Source organism: Thamnophis sirtalis, unplaced genomic scaffold (genome assembly GCF_051295495.1).
Source record: "Thamnophis sirtalis isolate CommonGarterSnake01/CBP01778 unplaced genomic scaffold, rThaSir2_p1.2 scaffold_13, whole genome shotgun sequence".
NCBI classification, from domain to species: Eukaryota; Metazoa; Chordata; class Lepidosauria; order Squamata; family Natricidae; genus Thamnophis; species Thamnophis sirtalis.
This window is the reverse complement of record NW_028261393.1, coordinates 5,015,976-5,037,412: the sequence shown is the minus strand read 5'-3', so window position 1 is coordinate 5,037,412 and position 21,437 is coordinate 5,015,976. Positions and strand designations below refer to the sequence as shown.

The following is a 21,437-nucleotide window of genomic DNA, read 5'->3' as shown; positions in this document are numbered from 1 at the left end:
GCCACATCCCCACGGTCATGTTATTTTTCCGTGACCCGTCAAAACCGCGGTCCACAAAAGCGCGCTCGACGAAAGCGCGCATTTGACGTCATCACAGCGCGGCGAAAAAAATTAAAAATTGAAATAAAAATAAAATTAAAGCAAGCCGATTCACATAAAGGTAAGGGTTAGGGTTAGGGTTAGGGTTAGGGTTAGGGTTAGGTTAAGGGTTAGGGTTAGGGTTAGAGCGTTAGGGTTACGTTTAGCGTTAGGTTAAGGGTTAGCGTTAGGTTTAGCGTTACGTTAACGGTTAGGTTTAGGGTTAGATTTAGGGTTAGGTTAAGGGTTAGGTTAAGGGTTAGGTTTAGGGTTAGATTTAGGGTTAGGTTAAGGGTTAGGTTTAGGATTAGATTTAGGGTTAGGTTAAGGGTTAGGTTAAGGGTTAGGTTTAGGGTTAGATTTAGGGTTAGGTTAAGGGTTAGGGTTAGGGTTAGGGTTAGGTTTAGGGTTAGATTTAGGGTTAGGTTAAGGGTTAGGGTTAGGGTTAGGTTTAGGGTTAGGTTTGGGGGGGGTTAGGGTAAGGTTTTCGCTTTATTTTTACATTTATCGATCACAGCGCGATGTTTTCGTCGCGCTGTGATGACGTCACGTACGCGCTTTCGTCGAGCGCGCTTTTGTCTATCGCGGTTTTGTGGTGGAACCGTGATTTACATTGGGATGCTTGACAACTGGTTCATAGTTATGACGGTTGCAGTGTCCTGGGCTCATGTGATCACCTTTTGCCGCCTTCTGAGCAGCAAAGTCAACGGGAAAGCCAAATTCACTTAGCAACAGTGTTCCTAATTTAACAACTGCAGTGATTCACTTAGCAATTGTGGCAAGAAAATGGTGCAAAATTCACTCCACAAATTTCCCACTTACCAATATAAATGTGTAAATTCAGCCTTATTCAGCCATCTGGTGTTTAAGTAGCTCTCTCCTACTGTGATTTATATTCTGCATTCGTATATTTTTACCAGGATTAACCAATTTTATAAATTAAATCATGTAGACTAACAGGGTGGGCACAGAATGCAGCATTCCGGGCAAACTCTGCCCATTGCCAGCAGTTCGATCCTGACCGACTCAAGGTTGAGTCAGCTTCCCATCAAAGAGACTGGACATTTGTCTGAAATGATAAATGTTTTCCCTGCCTGCCTAATCAGGGGGTTGGACTAGAAGACCTCCGGGGTCCCTTCCAGCTCTATTATTCTTTTCTGTTCTGCTTTTGGTAGAAGACTTACCTCCATCTTTTGGTTAGCATTTTGCAAAGGGTTCGCTCCCATTTGTAAACAATTTTCCCCATTGGAACGCCTTTATTTTCTGCACCTCTCCGGGTTTTACAAGGGGTTGCAAAATGTGCGAAGCAGGCGTCTAGCAAGTTTCATTATTGTTTTTATTTGTCCACACAATTCTTTACACAGGCCATTCACACACCCACAAAGGCCCCAAACTCGGAGCTTTATTTCCAACCAACGTAGAGCAAACAAGGATATTTTAAAAAAATCAGAAAGGCGCAAGAATCAACATTGCACCTTGGATAAAAAAAATCCCCTTGGGTGTTGCCGAGAAAACCAGGATAAACTATAAAGGGACATGGATCCCTTGAAAAGCGCAGTGTTTCAAAAACCTCCTACATTTGTTCTTACGGGACACGTGATGCTTGCTCTTGCGAGGATGACGTTGGTTGCGATGTTCTGAAAGGGAACGTGGGGAAAAAAATAAAATAAAACAATGCATCTTTTAATCGGTCAGTTGGAGACAGAAAGGTAGAGGATAATCCTCCATTTACGACCACAACTTGTATTTCTGCGGCTAAGCGAGACCGTTGATAAGGGAGCTTCGTCCCGTTGTACGCCCTGTCTTGCCACGGTTGTTACGTGAACCACGGCGGCTGTGTTAAGTCAGTAACGCGGGTTGTTAAGGGAATCCGTTTTCCCATGCTACTCATACTTATGACTGCTGCAGTGTCCCCGGGGGTGTGTGTGTGTGTTACACAATCCCCTTTTGAGACCTTCTGACATGCAAATTCAGTGGGAAAGCCAGATTCATTTAACAACCGTGTCACTCACTTTTCACCTGAAGTGATTCACTTAACAACTGTAGCCATAAAGGTTGTCAAATGGGGCAAAACTCACTGAACCGACATCCCGCTTAGCCACAGCCATTTCTGGGCTCAATTGTAAGTCGATACTACTATCTGTAGTATCCTGCCCCATAAAAAGTGGTTTTAATGGGTGGACACAATTAAAACAAGCCAGGGTTCTAGAAACATCCCGATGGGAAGTTTCTGATTTCTCCCTTTCTTCCACACCTACGAAAATGCTACACCCAGGGACCCATCTTCCTTTACTTTCACACGAGTTACACCCAGGAGCATTGTCTTACCTGACAAACTACGTAAGCTGAATCCATCGCAGGGACACTCAGGGCTGCGTCTCTTTGGGCGTCGGAGTCCACCTAGATCTAAAAGCAATTAGGAACCATCATTAGAAGGGTGGTGCGGTGGCCTAGAAGTCAACAAGCCATCAGGAGGCCGTGAGTTCAATCCTAGGTCGAGGCAGATATTTCTCTCTTTGGGCACACTGAGAATATATCTGCTGAACAAAACTCCATACTGGCGACAGTGGAGGGCATCCAGCCAGGAAACACTCTTCTCGCTCCATTCAGTTGCCCTGACCCCACCCCGCAAGGGATTATTAAAGGAAGATGATTGGAAGGAGGTCAGGAAGAGAAAACATGGCGCATCAGAGGAAGAAAAAGAGGTACCTCCTCCTGATCCACAGATCACTCAGTGGTGGGATTGAAAAATTTCAGCAACCAGTTCTCTGCTCTTGCTGGGTGGGCGTGGCCATGGTGGGCATGGCCTACTCGGGCCTCCTGCACTATCGGGGGGGGGGCACTGTTTACACCCTCCCCAGGCTCATAAGGCTTTCCTTGAGCCTCCGGGGGAGGGGGTGAAAATGGCCTCCCCAGGCTCTAGAGGCCCTCCGGGATCCGGAAATGGGCCCTCTTCTGGAGGCCCATTTTTTGCCCTCCCAAAGCCTCCACACAGGCCCTGCACTTACCTGGCATGATGAACGGGCCGCGTTGAGACTCCTAGAGGGAAGGAGAGGGGCGGGCGGGGCCAGCCAGTCCTTCCAACTACCAGTTCGGTGAATCAGATGTAAAACTAGCATTCAGTTTGCCCAAACCGGTCCCACCCCTGAGGTCACCCCTTGAAGAAATGCAACCCTCAAAAGAGGAACCCTGATTAACAACAAAGCTTGTTTGCTTTTGAGCCAGGCCCCTAAGAACAGAGGGAGAAAAAAAAAACCCCAAGGAGACAACCTATGAACACACAACCACACAATCCTTGCGCCAGAAGAAACCGAAAGTGATCTTGCAGGCAAATTTTCTTCCCGCTCCCCGATGGAAATCAAAAGACGAGGCTCACCTGGACAAGGGCAGTTCGGATGCTCCAACCTGCTTCGTTTCGACCTGCGCAGCAAACTCTCTTTCCCTTCGCCGTCCCTTCCATCTGCCCGCCCCCCCAAAAGGAGAAAGACAAGAGAGCAGGTTGGAAGGGGCTACGAGGGACAACAGAAGCCACCGACGACGTGGTTCAGGAAGATTTTTGTGGACTTGGCACTCCTGGAGAAAGGATGAACCCACTGTCCCCGCTCCCTTCAACCCAGGTGGAGGAGGTGGGTGCCCCCCTTTGGGGGCGATCTTCCCAGTTCGTCCCTCTTTCTTTCACACCGTCCCATTGGGAACAGGTGAGAAAAGGGGGGGGGGACTGAGAAAAGGGGGATCTGACAGAACTACGGAGGAGTGCAGACCAAATCTTTTACCTCCAGCTACCAAATTAAAAACAGTTTCCATGCTAGGAAAGGTACATGGATCCATTCACTGTGTCAATTTTTTCTCTCCCTCCCTCCTTCCCTTTTTCTCCCTCCTTCCTTTCCCTCTCTTCCTTCCTCTCTTTCTTCCTCCTTCCTTCCCCTCTTCTCTTCTTTCTTTTCCCTCTCTTCATCCCTCCTTCCTTCCCTCTTCTCCTTCCTTTCCCTCTCTTCCTCCTTCCTTTCCCTCTCTTCCTTCTTCTCTTTCTTCCTCCTTCCTTCCTTCCCCTCTTCTTCTTCCTTTCCCTCTCTTCCTTCCTCCCTCCTTCCCCTCTTCTCCCTCCTTCCTTTCTCTCTCTTCCTCCCTCCTTCCTTCTCCTCTTCTCCTTCCTTCCTTTCCCTCTCTTCCTCCCTCCTTCCTTCTCTTCTCCTTCCTTCCTTTCTCTCTTCCTTCCTCTCTTCCTCCTTCCTTCCCCTCTTCTCCTTCCTTCCTTTCCCTCTCTTCCTCCCTCCTTCCTTCCCTTCTCCCTCCTTCCCTTCCCTCTCTTCCTTCCTCTCTTTCTTCCTCCTTCCTTCCTTCCCCTCTTCTCCTTCCTTCTTTTCCCTCTCTTCCTCCCTCCTTCCTTCCCCTCTTCTCCCTCCTTCCCGAACTTCTCTTTCGGCCCTTTTTCACCCTCCCCAGCCTCCAGAGGCTTCCCTGAAGCCCGGTGAGGGCGAAAGCAACCACTCCTGGCCCTCCAGAAGGGTGAAAAAATCAGCTGGCTGGCGTGCCACAAAATATGGCTCCGTGTGTGCCACCTGTGGCATGTATGCCATAGGTTCAACATCATGGCCTGCACCATTTTTGACAGTGGGCATTTCAGTCTCTTCTTGAAAGCTTCCAGCTTAATGACCAACCAAATGGTGTTGAGGGGAGACTGCTTGTCCAGGGATCTTCCTCTCCTTCCTTCTCACGCAACCATCTCCAAGAACCCTTTCCAAATCCTCTTACCTTCTTCTGAGCAACCAACCAGGCCAAGGAGGACCACTAACACCAGAAAGATGAAGAATCGGACCATTTAGATAGCGAACGTCCTTCGCTGTGTCTGTCAGTGGCCACTACTACTTGAACCAACCAAACTGGTTTTTTTGTTTAGTTTTTTTGTTTGCATTTTAATCTCTCCTCCCAGCCGGTAATATTTCTAGAAAAGGCTTCCGTAAAAATAAGAAAATCGTATCAGGGCAATCCCCAAGCCATTGTGCAAACTCCCCCCCCCCCTTCCTGTAATCCTCTCTTAATAGTTACCGATTTACAGAGGCGGCCAAATAATTTCCTTCTGTAGAGTCCAAATACTCAAAATTAAAAAAAAAACAACCTAATTGGTTTTTGGAGAGTTGTGGTTGGCAATGAATTCAAATGCATAGGTATGAGTCCCTGGCTCAACGGTAACCCATGTCGTCCTTGACTTACGATAGTTTACTGACCGTTAATAAATAGCTTACTTAGCAACAGAAATGTTGGTCTCAGCTGTGGTCATAAGTTGAGGACTTCATAGAACAGAATAACAGGGTTGGAAAGGATCTTGTAGGTCATCAAGCCCAGAGGTGGTATTCAGCTGGTTCGCACCGGTTTGCCCGAACCGGTGGCGGAAATTTTGCCCAGTTTGGTGAACTGGTAGCGATGGCTGGCTGGCCACGCCCCTGAACTGGTCTCCCTGTCACCTCGAAGCTTTGCATACTCGCTCTCAAAGAAGCATCGGCTGGCCGCTGGCCACTTATACACTATATTGCCAAAAGTATTCGCTCACCTGCCTTTCCTCGCATATGAACTTACTGTAGGTGACCCCCCATTCCTAATCCATAGGGTTCAATATGACATCGGTCCACCACCCTTGGCAGCTACAACAGCTTCAACTCTTCTGGGAAGGCTGTCCACAAGGTTCAGGCGTGTGTTTATGGGACTGTTTGACCATTCTTCCAGAAGCGCATTTGTGAGGTCGCACACTGATGTTGGATTAGATTGGATTGGATTTATTTCATTTATATGCCGCCCTTTTCCCCGAAGGGGACTCAGGGCGGCTCACAATTCAGTCAAGGAAAGGGGTACAGACGGGATAAAAAGACGAACATAAGAGTACACAATTTAAAACACGCAACAACCATATCATTCGAGGGGGGGGGGGCAGAAGCTCTTTAGCCCCAGGCCTGTCGGAATAGCCAGGTTTTAAGGGCTTTGCGGAAGGCCTGGAGGGTGGTGAGGGTTCGAATCTCCACGGGGAGTTCGTTCCAGAGGGTCGGAGCAGCCACAGAGAAGGCTCTCCTCCGGGTAGTCGCCAGTCGGCATTGGCCGGCAGATGGAATTCGGAGGAGGCCTAATCTGTGGGATCTAATCGGTCTATTGGGGGTAATTGGCAGCAGGCGGTCTCTCAAGTACCCAGGTCCAATACCATGGATGAGTTTACGTGGCCTACCACTTCGTGGCTGAGTTGCTGTCGTTCCCAAACACTTCCACGTTCTTATAATACAACTGACAGTTGACGGTGGGATATTTAGGAGCGAGGGAATTTCACGACCGGATTTGTTGCACAGGTGGCATCCTATCACACTTCCACGCTGGGATTCACTGAGCTCCTGAGAGCGACCGATTCTTTCACCAATGTTTGTAAAAACAGTCTGCATGCCTAGGTACTTGAGTTTATATACCGTATTTTCACCCATATAACCCGCCCACGCAAATAACCCGCACACGCATATAACCCGCAGGTTCTCCGGATCGTGTAAAATATTTCCCGTATACCCCGCCCACGCATATAACCCGCCCACGCATATAACCCGCCCACGCATATAACCCGCGACGAGTAAAAGAGAAGGGAAACAGCTGAGATGGGGGGGGGAAGAAACGGAGAAAGAAGCCTGCGCACGCTGGGGAAGAGGAAAGGAACGGAGGAGAAGGAAACAGCTGAGATCGGGGTGGGGGAAGAAACGGAGAAAGAAGCCTGCGCACGCTGGGGAAGAGGAAAGGAACGGAGGAGAAGGAAACAGCTGAGATCGGGGTGGGGGAAGAAACGGAGAAAGAAGCCTGCGCACGCTGGGGAAGAGGAAAGGAACGGAGGAGAAGGAAACAGCTGAGATCGGGGTGGGGGAAGAAACGGAGAAAGAAGCCTGCGCACGCTGGGGAAGAGGAAAGGAACGGAGGAGAAGGAAACAGCTGAGATCGGGGTGGGGGAAGAAACGGAGAAAGAAGCCTGCGCACGCTGGGGAAGAGGAAAGGAACGGAGGAGAAGGAAACAGCTGAGATCGGGGTGGGGGAAGAAACGGAGAAAGAAGCCTGCGCACGCTGGGGAAGAGGAAAGGAACGGAGGAGAAGGAAACAGCTGAGATCGGGGTGGGGGAAGAAATGGAGAAAGAAGCAAGCCTCCGATCGTGTAAGCCTCCGATCGTGTAAAATATTTTCCGTATACCCCGCCCACGCATATAACCCGCAGGGGGGCGCTGTGCATGTAAAAACCGCATATAACCCGCGGGTTATATGGGTGAAAATACGGTACACCTGTGGCCATGGAAGGGATTGGAACACCCGATTCTGATTATTTGGATGGGTGAGCCAATACTTTTGGCAATATAGTGTACGTTCTCCAGTCGGCGAAAAGTCCCAGCGGAATTACAAGGATGCTTATGTGCGAAGAACACGGTGGTGATAGTAAGCAGCTTTTTCGCCGACCGGAGAACTTTTCAGTTCGAAGATAGTTGGACCTTCAACCTCATCTTGGAAGGGAATTCAATGCAGGAATTAAACATGAAATATTTAAGCTGTGTAAGCAACAATAGAAAAAGTCAAATCTCTTTCAACACTGCATGGATTTATGGGCATGTCCAGTCACTTTTTTCTTGGCAGCCATTTATCATCCTAATTCCCCAGGATTTACTGCCAAAGTCTCACCCAATGCAAACCAAACCCTGCCCTGTTGAAATTTTAAACCCAAGCCAGATGCTTCCTCCAGTTGAGAGAAGCCAGCTCTGAAATCCATTGATCTTAAAACAGGTGTGTAACAAAATTTATGAATGGCTTCCGTATATATCAGATACCACATGGCAAGGCAATTTCAAACAGATATGGTTTTTTGAAAGTTTATGTTAAAAAAAATACTGTAAATCTCTGGGGGCAGAAAGAAGGGAAGCTCAGAAATGAAATGCTTCTCTATATTCTTTTCATTGTTTTATCTTTCTTTTTTTCTCTCGCTTGTTAGTATTTACAAATACAGTGGAGATTTTTGACCCTATTTTCAAAGATGGATGCATCTTTTTGATATCATAGAAACAACTCAATAGATTTTGTTTGTTATGGTTTATTTTTTTAATAAATGTTGCACGGGACATTAATTGTATCACTTCAGTAATTCTTCAAGGTTTACTTACTGATTTTTTAAAAATTTACAATCCACGAAAAAAGTGTGACATTTTTGGTGGCTGCCCGATATAGTTCATTCATTCATTTGTTCATTCATTCGTTTGTTCGTTCCTTCCCTCCCTCCCTCCATTTTCTTTCTTTCTTTCTTTCTTTCTTTCTTTCTTTCTTTCTTTCTTTCTTTCTTCTTTCTTTCTTTTTTTCTTCTTTCTTTCTTTCTTTCTTTCTTTCTTCCTTCCTTCCTTCCTTCCTTCCGTTCTTTTCTCCCTCCCTTTTCTTTCTATCTTTCCTTCCTTCCTTCCTTCCTTCCTTCCTTCCTTCCTTCCTTCCTTCCTTCTCTCCCTCCCTTTTCTTTCTATCTTTCCTTCCTTCCTTCCTTCCTTCCTTCCTTCCTTCCTTCCTTCCTTCCTTCCTTCCTTCCTTCCTTCCTTCCTTCCTTCCTTTGTAGGTTTTTCTCTACCCTATCTAATTTTTCACAAATGTACAAGATTCTTTTTAAAAAATATATATTTTTATTGTCAAAACAAACATATAAATCCTCCTTCTTTACATACTGTAGAAAGTGTATCAGTTGGTTACAAAAGGCTTTTGTGTATCTCTTCCACCGTCATCAAATATAATTCATATTAATTCTAATATCGTAACTTGGATATTTATTATATTACCATCATCATACCTCCACTTTTATTTGACTATAGTTATTTAAACGTCCTTCATTCTAAAATATACCAGGATTTAATACATAACCACATACTGGCATTTCATTTACTTATTTATAAAATCCTCCATTTACATTAAATCCTCATATCCTATTCTAGCTAAACATCCATAATATTTAATACCAAAATTTTCTAATCCTCCTTTCCAAATCCCTGTTTACCATTTACATCCAAACTGTACAAGATTCTTGTCCAGTATGGACATGCCCAGTCTCCAATTATTCAGTTTTCCTTTTTCTCCCTTTGTCAAAGATAAGAACAGTTGTTGTCCTTCAGCACGATGTCCAACCTCCATGATTTTGCCAAAACAGCAGAACCGAAGTCCTCTAAGACTCTGGGCCAGCAGAAGTTCTCAGATAAGGACGGAGGAGAAAGACGATTGCTAAGACAACCTTTTCTTGCCCCACTCCTTTAGAGGAACAGAGTTCCTCCGAGGACAATCTCTGTGTGATCAGGTGCCCCGGAGGAAAATAGATGAGGCTGGTCTGTGTATTTTGGGAAGTGTTGACTATAAGAGAAGGAATCTGTCTTTTAACAAAAGGGGAATTTGCAAGTATTTTCTTGATTCTTCTTTCAAGTGGTGACCTGGGGAACTTTTAAGGTAACCAAACCCAGGTTCGCAGCTGATAAGGATCAGCCTTTCCATTCTAGCTCTCTAGCTGCTACCCTATTAAGTGTCAGGAGAGGGACGTGGTGGCTCAGTGGCTGAGCTTGTCGATCAGAAAGGTCAGCAGTTCAGCGGTTCGAATCCCTAGTGCCGCATAACAGAGGGAGCTCCGGTTACTTGTCCCAGCTTCTGCCAACCTAGCAGTTCGAAAGCAGGTAAAAATGCAAGTAGAAAAATAGGAACCACCTTTGGTGGGAAGGGAACAGCGCTCCGTGGGCCTTCGGCGTTGAGTCATGCCGGCCACATGACCATGGAGACGTCTTCGGACAGTGCTGGCTCTTCATCTCTTTCAAACCGAAATGAGCACTGCCCCCTAGAGTCGGGAACGACTAGCACATACGTGCAAAGGGAACCTTTACCTAAGGTGACCAGATTTTCAGATTGGTAAAGAGAGACATTTGACTGGGGGGTGGGTGGGGGTGGGCTTGATTAAAAATTTTATACGGAGCAACAAAAATTTTCATACAATGCAAAAATAGTATTGTAATATTTTTTTTATTTCAACATAACTACAATTTACAAATATAAATTGTAACTGTTGCCAAACATCAAGATTTTGATCGCGTGACCATGAGGATGCTGCAACGGTCGCTAAGTGTGAAAATGGTCGCTAAGTGTGAAAAATGGTCATCAGTCACTTTTTTCAATGCCATTGTAACTTTGGTCACTATGCCACCTTTCTTGCCACAGTTCTTAAGTGAATATCTGCAGCTGGTATTTTGTATTTTGGACAGAATCTTTTTTTAAATAGTCTAAGACAATTTAAAAAAAAGGAATCCACACAGAATAAATTGAAGTAAAACATTTCAAACTATTCCACACAGAATAAATTGAAGTAAAACTATTTTTAAAAATTCTATGCACAATATATTTCAAAGTATTGTGCATAGAATTTTTAAAAATGGTTTCACTTCAATTTATTTTGGATAGAATCTTTTTTACAGATTAGTGCAGGAATCCAACTTCACAACTCCAGTGTCCCAAATAAATGACATGTTCGAATGAATGAAAGCCTACAACCTTCCTGGGCAGCTAGTACTTCTGAATGTGCAATTGTTATCGAAATCTGCCATCTTGTAATTTAAATCCTTTATTTCATGCCCAAGATTTTGGAATAATAATGTCTTGGCTGCCTTCGATAGTACATCCCTTCGAGTTTTTCCAAAACAATACCATATTTCCTCTTCGTTTCTTTTCTCAAAGGTGAATTATACCTATTCCCTTTAGCTCCTCCATGCAGAAATTAGGCTCTGATCCAACGGAGGGATTCAAATAATTTAATAACCGGTTCTCTGTCCTAATGATTTCTTCCAACAACCAGTTCATCAAACTGCTCAGCACTGGCTCTTCGGCTTTGAAACGGAGATGAGCACCGCCCCCTAGAGTCGGGATGTGTTTACATATATTTTACATTTACTTTTATCTTAAGTGTCAGGGTTCCCAGTAACACACCCAACGGAATCAAAACTCCAAGGCAGGCGTCTTCCTCAAAGTATAGATTTATTAGGCATGCCATATTGGCACAACTCTACCCCCCCTTGGATTCCCACCCCCAGTTAAATGTAAAGTTTTCCTTCCCCTGCCTGGGCAGCCCATCACGTGGTCCCATCAAGTCACAGTTTAAGTGTCAGTTGGTGGAAAAGTCCTTGGTTTTCGGAGGAAAGACACTTATTTTGGTGATGATCCCCCAGCTATCTCTACCTCCCTTCTGCCATTCCCACAGCTGGACTCATCTCCACTGTGGCAGCCCTGAAGGTGCCAGGAGAAAAATGTCTCCAGGGCTGACACTAAGAAAAATGCATCGTATTTTTTAAATTTAAATTTATTATAGACAACACAAGGCAGTGAACATATGTCATGCTCCTTCCTCTTCCTCTTTTCCTCGCAACAACATCGCTGTGAAGTAGGTTGGGCTGGGAGGGAAGGACTGGCCCCCAAATCACCCAGCCAGCTTTCATGCCTAAGAGGGACTAGAACTCCCAGGCTCCTGGTGATTGGCTCAAAGTCACCCAGACAGCTTTCATGCCTAAGAGGGACTAGAACTCCCAGGCTCCTGGTGATTGGCTCAAAGTCACCCAGACAGCTTTCACGCCTAAGAGGAACTAGAACTCCCAGGCTCCTGGTGATTGGCTCAAAGTCACCCAGACAGCTTTCACGCCTAAGAGGGACTAGAACTCCCAGGCTCCTGGTGATTGGCTCAAAGTCACCCAGACAGCTTTCACGCCTAAGAGGGACTAGAACTCCCAGGCTCCTGGTGATTGGCTCAAAGTCACCCAGACAGCTTTCACGCCTAAGAGGGACTAGAACTCCCAGGCTCCTGGTGATTGGCTCAAAGTCACCCAGACAGCTTTCACGCCTAAGAGGGACTAGAACTCCCAGGCTCCTGGTGATTGGCTCAAAGTCACCCAGACAGCTTTCACGCCTAAGAGGGACTAGAACTCCCAGGCTCCTGGTGATTGGCTCAAAGTCACCCAGACAGCTTTCACGCCTAAGAGGGACTAGAACTCCCAGGCTCCTGGTGATTGGCTCAAAGTCACCCAGACAGCTTTCACGCCTAAGAGGGACTAGAACTCCCAGGCTCCTGGTGATTGGCTCAAAGTCACCCAGACAGCTTTCACGCCTAAGAGGAACTAGAACTCCCAGGCTCCTGGTGATTGGCTCAAAGTCACCCAGACAGCTTTCATACCTAAGAGGAACTAGAACTCACAGGCTCCTGGTGAACTAGAACTCCCAGGGTCCTGGTGATTGGCTCAAAGTCACCCAGACAGCTTTTACACCTAAGAGAGACTAGAACTCCCAGGCTCCTGGTGAGCTCACCTAGCCAGCTTTCATGCCTAAGAGGGACTAGAACTCCCAGGCTCCTGGTTATTGGCTCAAAGTCACCCAGACAGCTTTTATACCTAAGAGGAACTAGAACTCCCAGGCTCCTGGTGATTGGCCCAAAGTCATCCAGCCAGCTTTCACGCCTAAGAGGGACTAGAACTCCCAGGCTCCTGGTGATTGGCCCAAAGTCATCCAGCCAGCTTTCATGCCTAAGAGGGACTAGAACTCCCAGGCTCCTGGTGATTGGCTCAAAGTCACCCAGACAGCTTTCATACCTAAGAGGAACTAGAACTCACAGGCTCCTGGTGAACTAGAACTCCCAGGGTCCTCGTGATTGGCTCAAAGTCACCCAGACAGCTTTTACACCTAAGAGAGACTAGAACTCCCAGGCTCCTGGTGAGCTCACCTAGCCAGCTTTCATGCCTAAGAGGGACTAGAACTCCCAGGCTCCTGGTTATTGGCTCAAAGTCACCCAGACAGCTTTTATACCTAAGAGGAACTAGAACTCCCAGGCTCCTGGTGATTGGCCCAAAGTCATCCAGCCAGCTTTCACGCCTAAGAGGGACTAGAACTCCCAGGCTCCTGGTGATTGGCCCAAAGTCATCCAGACATCTTTCATGCCTAAGAGGGACTAGAACTCCCAGGCTCCTGGTGATTTGTTCAAAGTCACCCAGACAGCTTTCATGCCTAAGAGGGACTAGAACTCCCAGGCTCCTGGTGATTGGCTCAAAGTCACCCAGACAGCTTTTATACCTAAGAGGAACTAGAACTCCCAGGCTCCTGGTGATTAGCCCAAAATCATCCAGCCAGCTTTCACGCCTAAGAGGGACTAGAACTCCCAGGCTCCTGGTGATTGGCCCAAAGTCATCCAGACATCTTTCATGCCTAAGAGGGACTAGAACTCCCAGGCTCCTGGTGATTTGTTCAAAGTCACCCAGACAGCTTTCATGCCTAAGAGGGACTAGAACTCCCAGGCTCCTGGTGATTGGCTCAAAGTCACCCAGACAGCTTTTATACCTAAGAGGAACTAGAACTCACAGGCTCCTGGTGATTGGCTCAAAGTCACCCAGACAGCTTTCATGAATCATCCCTAAGAGGAACTAGAACTCACGGTCACCGAGTGATTAGCCCAAAATCATCCAGCCAGCTTTCACGCCTAAGAGGGACTAGAACTCCCAGGCTCCTGGTGATTGGCCCAAAGTCATCCAGCAAGCTTTCACGCCTAAGAGGGACTAGAACTCCCAGGCTCCTGGTGATTTGTTCAAAGTCACCCAGACAGCTTTCATGCCTAAGAGGGACTAGAACTCCCAGGCTCCTGGTGATTGGCTCAAAGTCACCCAGACAGCTTTTATACCTAAGAGGAACTAGAACTCACAGGCTCCTGGTGATTGGCTCAAAGTCACCCAGACAGCTTTCATGAATCATCCCTAAGAGGAACTAGAACTCACGGTCACCGAGTGATTAGCCCAAAATCATCCAGCCAGCTTTCACGCCTAAGAGGGACTAGAACTCCCAGGCTCCTGGTGATTGGCCCAAAGTCATCCAGCAAGCTTTCACGCCTAAGAGGGACTAGAACTCCCAGGCTCCTGGTGATTTGTTCAAAGTCACCCAGACAGCTTTCATGCCTAAGAGGGACTAGAACTCCCAGGCTCCTGGTGATTGGCTCAAAGTCACCCAGACAGCTTTTATACCTAAGAGGAACTAGAACTCACAGGCTCCTGGTGATTGGCTCAAAGTCACCCAGACAGCTTTCATGAATCATCCCTAAGAGGAACTAGAACTCACGGTCACCGAGTGATTAGCCCAAAATCATCCAGCCAGCTTTCACGCCTAAGAGGGACTAGAACTCGCAGTCTCCTGGTAATCGACCCAAAGTCACCGAGCCACCTTTCATGCCTGAGGTGAGACTAGAATTCACCAATCTCCTGATGACCAGCCAGTAGTCAACCAGCTCGCTTTTGGAAGGGGTAGGAGGCTCTTTTGCGGGGAAACTGACCGGGCCGAAGCAGATGTGTCCTATTGAACCAAAAAGCACACACTCAAAATGAAAGCACCCTTGTGCACACTCAAACACAAGTGGAACTTGAGCAGTGGAGTCGTGCAGTATACAGCGAAATCCAGGGCGGGGTTGTTGAAAGGGTGGATATATGGGATGACTGCGCCACAAAAGCCTATCGCGCATGACGTTTGTAAGACTGGTCCCTCTTCCCTTCTTTTTCAGCCTCAGCCAGCGCGTTTGGCAAAGAGAGACGGCAAACTTAAAATACCGGCCTGGCTTTTCACTACCATTTTCACTGGCGTAATCAACGGGCCGCAGCTATGGCAAAGACAAGATTTGGCACTGCTACTTTTGCTTTTCAAAATATATCATTGCACAATGTGGCATATGTATCTGTGCACGGCACTCCTTAGCTTCAAACCCAGAATATTCTTAAGGGGGGGAAACCACCGCCCTCCCCAAGCACTAAAACAAACGAACCCGAAACCCAGATAATCCTATCAGGAGAGATCCTTTATTTTAAAGCAAACAAAGTGGGCTCAGATAAGGCACATACTTTTCGCATTACAAAGCTATTGATAGCTGCTGCTACAATTGCTCTGACTCAGTACTGTCTCAGTTTGTCTGTGTGTGTGTGTGTGTGTGTGTGTGTCTGTCTGTCTTTAAAACAGAGCAAATAAACCAGGGGTGGGTTTCAAAAATTGTTTGAACCTACTCTGTGGGCGTGGCCTCCTTTGTGGGAGTGGCTTGCTGCCCATGTGACTGGATGGGAGTGGCTTGCTTTAAGGCTGCAGAGTGTGTGTGTGTGTGTGTGTGTGTGTGTGTGTGTGTGTGTCTGTCTGTCTGTCTGTCTTTAAAACAGAGCAAATAAACCAGGGGTGGGTTTCAAAAATTGTTCGAACCTACTCTGTGGGCATGGCCTCCTTTGTGGGAGTGGCTTACTGCCCATGTGACTGGATGGGAGTGGCTTGCTTTAAGGCTGCAGGCTCCCGGGGAGGGGGGCAGGGGGAAATGCTGCTCATCTGTCCCCTTCCAAAGCAACCTTGCAGGTTTTCAAGATCATCCGGAGGGTTCCACCACAAAACCGCGGTCGTCTAAAGCGCGCTCGACGAAACCGCGTACCTGACGTCATCACAGCGCGACGAAAAAAGCACGCTGTGAGCGGTAAAGGTAAAATTAACGCGTAAAACTAAACCTAACCCCCCAAACCTAACTCTAACCCTAACCCTAACCCTAACCCTAACCCTAACCCTAACCCTAACCCTAACCCTAACGCTTAACGTAACCCTAACCCTAACCCTAACCCTAACCCTAACCCTAACCCTAACCCTAACCCTAACCCTAACCCTAACCCTAACCCTAACCCTAACCCTAACCCTAACCCTAACCCTAACCCTAACCCTAACCCTAACCCTAACTCTTACCTTTACGTGAATCGGCTTGCTTTAAAAGCGCTTTTTAAAGCGCCCTTTTTTCTCTGCGGTCCTTGTCGTCGCGCTGCTGATGATGTCAGTGACGCGCTTTAATCGGGCGCACTTTAGACGACCGCGGTTTTGTTGTGCCACGCATCCGGAGAGGCGTTTTTTAAAAAGAAAAACCCTGCAGGCACCCAGCGACAGGGGCCAGGAGTGGTACCGGCGTTCCAGAAGTTAATTACTTCCGGGTTCACCGACGAACCGGTTCGCACAAACTGGTGCGAACCGGGAGGAACCCACCCCTGAAATAAACCTACTCCCTCCTTCTGCTAAGTTTCTCTGCCGGAAGTCCTAATTCTTTGTCCTGGTGTGGCACAGCCATGCCAGGTTTTATTTCCCCCAGTAAAAGGAAGCGGAAAAAGAGTGCATCCATATAATTATTTCTTTTTTAAAAAAATATTTTTTATTTATACAGTTTTTCTTTAATATACATAAGTGCTTAATGAACAGTGTATTGTCTGAGTCAATTGCTTATACAAAGTACTACTACTACTAATATTATTTTACATTATTAAAAAGGTAAAGGTTTCCCTTGCACATACGTGCTCGTCGTTCCCGACTCTAGGGGGCGGTGCTCATCTCCGTTTCAAAGCCGAAGAGCCATCGGTGTCCGAAGACATCTCCGTGGTCATGTGGTCGGCATGACTAAATGCCAAAGGCGTATGGAACGCTGTTACCTTCCCACCAAAGGTGGCTCCTATGTTTCTACTTGCATTTTTACATGCTTTCGAACTGCTAGGTTGGCAGAAGCTGGGACAAGTCACGGGAGCTCACTCCGTTATGTGGCGCTAGGGATTTGAACTGCCAAACTGCCGACCTTTCTGATCGACAAGCTCAGGATCTTAGCCATTGAGCCACCACGTTCCTTATTTTTACATTATAATTTTACATTATAATCATACCATACCACACTATAACTAATACTATACCATACCATATCATGTATCATATATCATATCACATAATATCATTTTACATTATAATAGTAATAATGTTTACTTATATGTAGTAGTAATCTTTCATCATTTACTTACACATAGCAATCATCTTTTATCTTCTCATTTCCACCTCTTTTATCTAACCACTGGTAACACAAGTCCCATGTTAAAAAAAATAATCAGATTTTTCCTTGTCTTTTATTTTTAATGTCAACCTATCCATCTCCAAACATTCTAGTATTTTTCTAATTATATTTTCGCCTGTGGGAATGTCCTCATTCTTCACATATAATTATTTTCATTATCGGAGGCCTTTTTATTCCCATTCTTTAGCCCAAAGAAATAGTTGACGAATAAGGCACACCCTGCCTTAAGAGCAGTAGTCCTCGTGTTACAACAGTTCATTTAATGACTGTTCAAAGTGACAATGGCCAAAGTGACTCATGAGCATTTTTCACAGTGACGACCTTCCCAAAATCCCCCAAAATTTCTCCCTCCCTCTCTCTCTCTCTCTCCCTCCCTCCCTCCCTCTCTCCCTCCCTCTCTCCTCAGATTAAGGGATTAGAGAGTCCTAAAAAGGGAGTTTCAGAACGATTTACTCTGAATTGAAAAGAGAAAAATGAAACTCTTAAGAAAGGAAGGTTTTTTTTCCCCAAAGGCTGCAGATCCGGGTATGGCCACTAGGAGGCAGACTAACATCACATACAAAAAAATATGGCGATTATTTCTATATTTCTATGTAGTCCCGTTGATTTAAATTTTAAAGGGACCACCTAATCCCTAATCAGTTTTTCCCCCCCGAATCCAGATATTTCTATCGACTCTATCAATGGTTATAACAACTACCAGTAGTCCTTGATTTGCAACCGTTTGTTTAGTGACGGTTCAAAGTTACAACAAGGGACTTATGGCCATTTTTTTTCAAAGGTTGCAGATCCGGGTATGGCCACTAGGAGGCAGACTAACATGACACTTACGGCATTCCCCATGGTCACGTGAGCCAAATTCAGACGCTTGGCCACTGGTTCGCATTTATGACGGTTGCAGTGTCCCGGAGTCATACGACCATCTTTTGCGACCTTCTGACAAAGTCAGGCTCGTTTAACGACTGTGTTGCTAACTCAGCCACTGCAATGATTCGCTTAACAATGGTGGCAGGAAAGATCGTAAAATGGGGCAAAACTCACTTAGCGACGTTAATTTGGGGCTCAATTGTGGTCATAAGTCGAGGACTGCCTGTATTGTAAAAGCTAGAGAAACTGGGACGGATTTTACACATAATCAGCCCAGATGTTTGTTTTGTTCGAAGAATGCAACCTGCACTCCAAATATAGTCCTCACCCTTTTGCCTTGGACTCATGAGATCTAGAAACTTGCTGGTTTGGATTGTCCCTTAAAAAAAAAAAACGCCTTGAATTCCATATAGGTGAGATGTTACACAATCAGTGAGTGAACTGCTGGTTCTCCCATGGCATCTCTCCATAATTGCCCAGAAGGAGTGGCACTTGTCTAGAGAGCCATAAAATACTCCCAGTTGCTAAAACAATTCCGTAAATGGAGAGAGTCCTCTATTGAGTTGGCTTCTAACTACGGGATCAGCTTACTCTGTGTGGGTCTTCGGCTTGTTTGCAATAGCAATAATAGCAGTAGACTTATATACCGCTTCATAGGCCTTTCAGGCCTCTCTAAGCGGTTTACAGAGAGTCAGCATATTGCCCCCAACAATCTGGGTCCTCATTTTACCCACCTCGGAAGGATGGAAGGCTGAGTCAACCCTGAGCCGGTGAGATTTGAACCGCTGACCTGCTGATCTAGCAGTAGCCTGCAGTGCTGCATTTTAACCACTGCGCCACCTTGGCTCTTGATGACAGGGAAGTTACTCTGCAATTATGTTCTGTATCAAGTTAGTTGGAAACTACCCCCCGGCTGAATTCGGATGCAAAAATGAATTTAGAAAAGTGTTTGTGTGGCTGTGTGGGAATTTAGAATAGAATAGAATAAGTAATATAAATAGCAATAGAAATAAAATTTCTTGTCTTGTGCAAGAGCCACAGTATCCTTCTGTAAGATAACAGTTGTTGTGGTTGTTAGTTGTGAAGTCGTGTCCGACCCATCGCAACCCCATGGACAATGTTCCTCCAGGCATTCTTGTCTTCTACCATCCTCTGGAGTCCATTTAAGCTCACGCCGACTGCTTCAGTGACTCCATCCATCCACCTCCTTCTCTGTCGTCCCCTTCTTCTTTTGCTCTCCATCGTTCCCAGCATGAGGCTCTTCTCCAGGGAGTCCATCTTCCTTCTCATTAGGTGGCCAAAGTGTTTGAGTTTCCTCTTCAGGATCTGGCCTTCTAAAGGGCAGTCAGGGTTGATCTCCTCTAGGACTGACCGGTTGGATGGCCTTGCAGTCCAAGGGACTCAATGCAGGAGTCTTCTTCTCCAGCACCAGAGTTCAAAGGCCTCCATTCGTTGGTGCTCAGCCTTCCTTATGGTCCAACTTCCACAGCCATCCATTGCAACTGGAAAAAATAACAGTAGATAATAGAAACCCGAGTCAGGCCCAGTACTGTAATACGAGAAGGTATCTCTGATAAGGCTCTCTCTAATTCTCAGAAAAGTAAGGGATAGAGTGGGGGGGGGGAAGCACATTTAGACTCGCAAGATTGAGTTACTCTTAAGTAATATTAACTTTCCTGTCTTTGGTTTCCAACTTTGGATCCGAGAGAGGGAAGCTTCCTCCCGATTCCGATCTGAATCGATCTTGGAATAAAAGAAAGTTAAAAGCTCCAGAAAAGGGGACCACTAAGGAATTCACCAAGATGGAAGGACAGAACGCCAAGTCCTTGCGCCATTCGGTGAGAAGGAAAGAGAAGGAAACAGGAAGTTGGGGAAAAATGGCTAACAGAAAGGTGGAGTACACATCCTGCCATCCTTCACCTGCATAGAGACCGTGACCCGTCAAAACCGCGCTCGACTAAGCCGCGCCCGATTAAACCGCGTCGCTGACATCATCAACAGGGTGACAACAGCCAGCGCGGAAAAAGAAGGGCACTTTAAATAGCGCTTTGAAAGCAAGCCGATTCAACTTAAGGTAAGGGTTAGGGTTAGGGTTAGGGTTAGGGTTAGGGTTAGGGTTAGGGTTAGGGTTAGGGTTAGGTTTAGGGTTAGGTTAAGGTTTAGGGTTAGGTTAAGGTTTAGGGTTAGGTTTAGGGTTAGGTTAAGGGTTAGGTTAAGGGTTAGGTTAAGGGTTAGGTTAAGGGTTAGGTTTAGGGTTAGGTTTAGGGTTAGGTTTAGGGTTAGATTTAGGGTTAGGTTTAGGGTTAGGTTAAGGTTTAGGGTTAGGTTAAGGTTTAGGGTTAGGTTAAGGGTTAGGTTAAGGGTTAGGTTAAGGGTTAGGTTTAGGATTAGGTTAAGGGTTAGGTTTAGGATTAGGTTTAGGGGGGTTAGGTTTAGGTTTAGGGGTTAATTTTAGGTTTAGGGTTTACAGCGTGCTTCTGTCTCCGCCCTGTTGTCGCCCTGTTGATGACGTCAGCGACGTGGTTTAGTCGGACGCGGTTTAGTCGAGCGCGGTTTTTGGTGGAACCCAAAGAGACAAGAGGGAATGCTTTTGATTGAAATTTACTGCTTCATGTGTACCAAAGGAAACCATCAACGTCCATGGAAAATGATGGATGGAAATGTAGATGTGACGTTCCTGGAAAAAAAAATAGGGACGTTTCTCTTGGCCTCAAAGCCACCAATTTCTCCACTTCTTCTCCTTCTAAACAGCCCTAAAATTTATTTACAGTAATTGGAAAAGACAAACTTGCGAAGGTTGGGCTCTTAACCTGAAGGGGGCGCTGCTGCCTTATTTAACGATCCATTATTTGTATCTCACCTTTATTATTTTTACAAATTACTCAAGGTGGTGGACATATCCAAACACACTTTCCCCCCTATTTCCCCCCCAAAGAGCCGAGGTGGCGCAGTGGTTAAACGCAGCACTGCAGGCTACTTCAGCTGACTGCAGTTCCGCAGTTCGGCTGTTCAAATCTCACCGGCTCAGGGTTGACTCAGCCTTCCATCCTTCCGAGGTGGGTAAAATGAGGACACGGATTGTTGTTGGGGGCGATATGCTGACTCTGTAAACCGCTTAGAGAGGGCTGAAAGCCCTATGAAGCGGTATATAAGTCTAACTGCTATTGCTATTGCTAAAACAACAACCCTGTGAGGTGGGTTGGGCTGAGCGAAAGGGACTGGCCCAAAGTCATCCAGCTGGCTTTCATGTCTAAGGAGGAACTAGAACTCACTGTCTCCTAGTGATTGGCTCAAAGTCACCCAGCTGGCTTTCATGTTTAAGAAAGAACTAGAACTCACAGTCACCTGGTGTTTGGCCCAAAGTCCCCCAGGTGGCTTTCATGGCTAAGGTGGAACTAGAACTCACTTTCTCCTAGTGGTTGGCCCAAGATCACCCAATTGGCTTTCATGTTTAAGGAAGGACTAGAACTCACCGTCTCCTGGTGATTGGCCCAAAGTCCCCCAGGCGCCTTTCATGGCTAAGGTGGAACTAGAATTCACTGTCTCCTGGTGATTGGTCCAAGATCACCCAATTGGCTTT

General features: G+C 46.3%; 1 protein-coding gene across 2 annotated transcripts; it reads right to left on the bottom strand.

Moving 5' to 3' along the window:
* Nucleotides 1–1,541: 1,541 nt before the first annotated feature.
* LOC148042918 (uncharacterized) lies at nt 1,542–4,988 on the bottom strand. 2 transcript variants are annotated; one of them, XM_087727057.1, is made up of 4 exons: nt 4,831–4,988; nt 3,455–3,538; nt 2,407–2,478; nt 1,542–1,715 (listed from the first exon to the last, which is right to left on the bottom strand). In XM_087727057.1, exons 1-4 carry the CDS (start codon nt 4,895–4,897, stop codon nt 1,603–1,605), a joined length of 336 nt encoding a protein of 111 aa, XP_087583183.1. In that variant the 5' UTR covers nt 4,898–4,988; the 3' UTR covers nt 1,542–1,602. The 2 variants fall into 2 exon arrangements, with proteins under 2 accessions (XP_087583183.1, XP_087583182.1); XM_087727056.1 differs by having other exon boundaries at nt 2,407–2,484; nt 4,831–4,987.
* Between the last annotated feature and the right edge of the window lie 16,449 nt (nt 4,989–21,437).

What these genes read in the sequence shown, in the direction of transcription:
- LOC148042918 (XM_087727056.1), bottom strand. Translation starts at nt 4,897, where the DNA reads ATGGTCCGATTCTTCATCTTTCTGGTGTTAGTGGTCCTCCTTGGCCTG. An exon ending in GGTTGGTTGCTCAGAAGAAG is followed by an intron (nt 3,539 to 4,830) that starts GTAAGAGGATTT and finishes GGGGGCGGGCAG; the next exon opens with ATGGAAGGGACGGCGAAGGG. An exon ending in TCCGAACTGCCCTTGTCCAG is followed by an intron (nt 2,485 to 3,454) that starts GTGAGCCTCGTC and finishes AATTGCTTTTAG; the next exon opens with ATCTAGGTGGACTCCGACGC.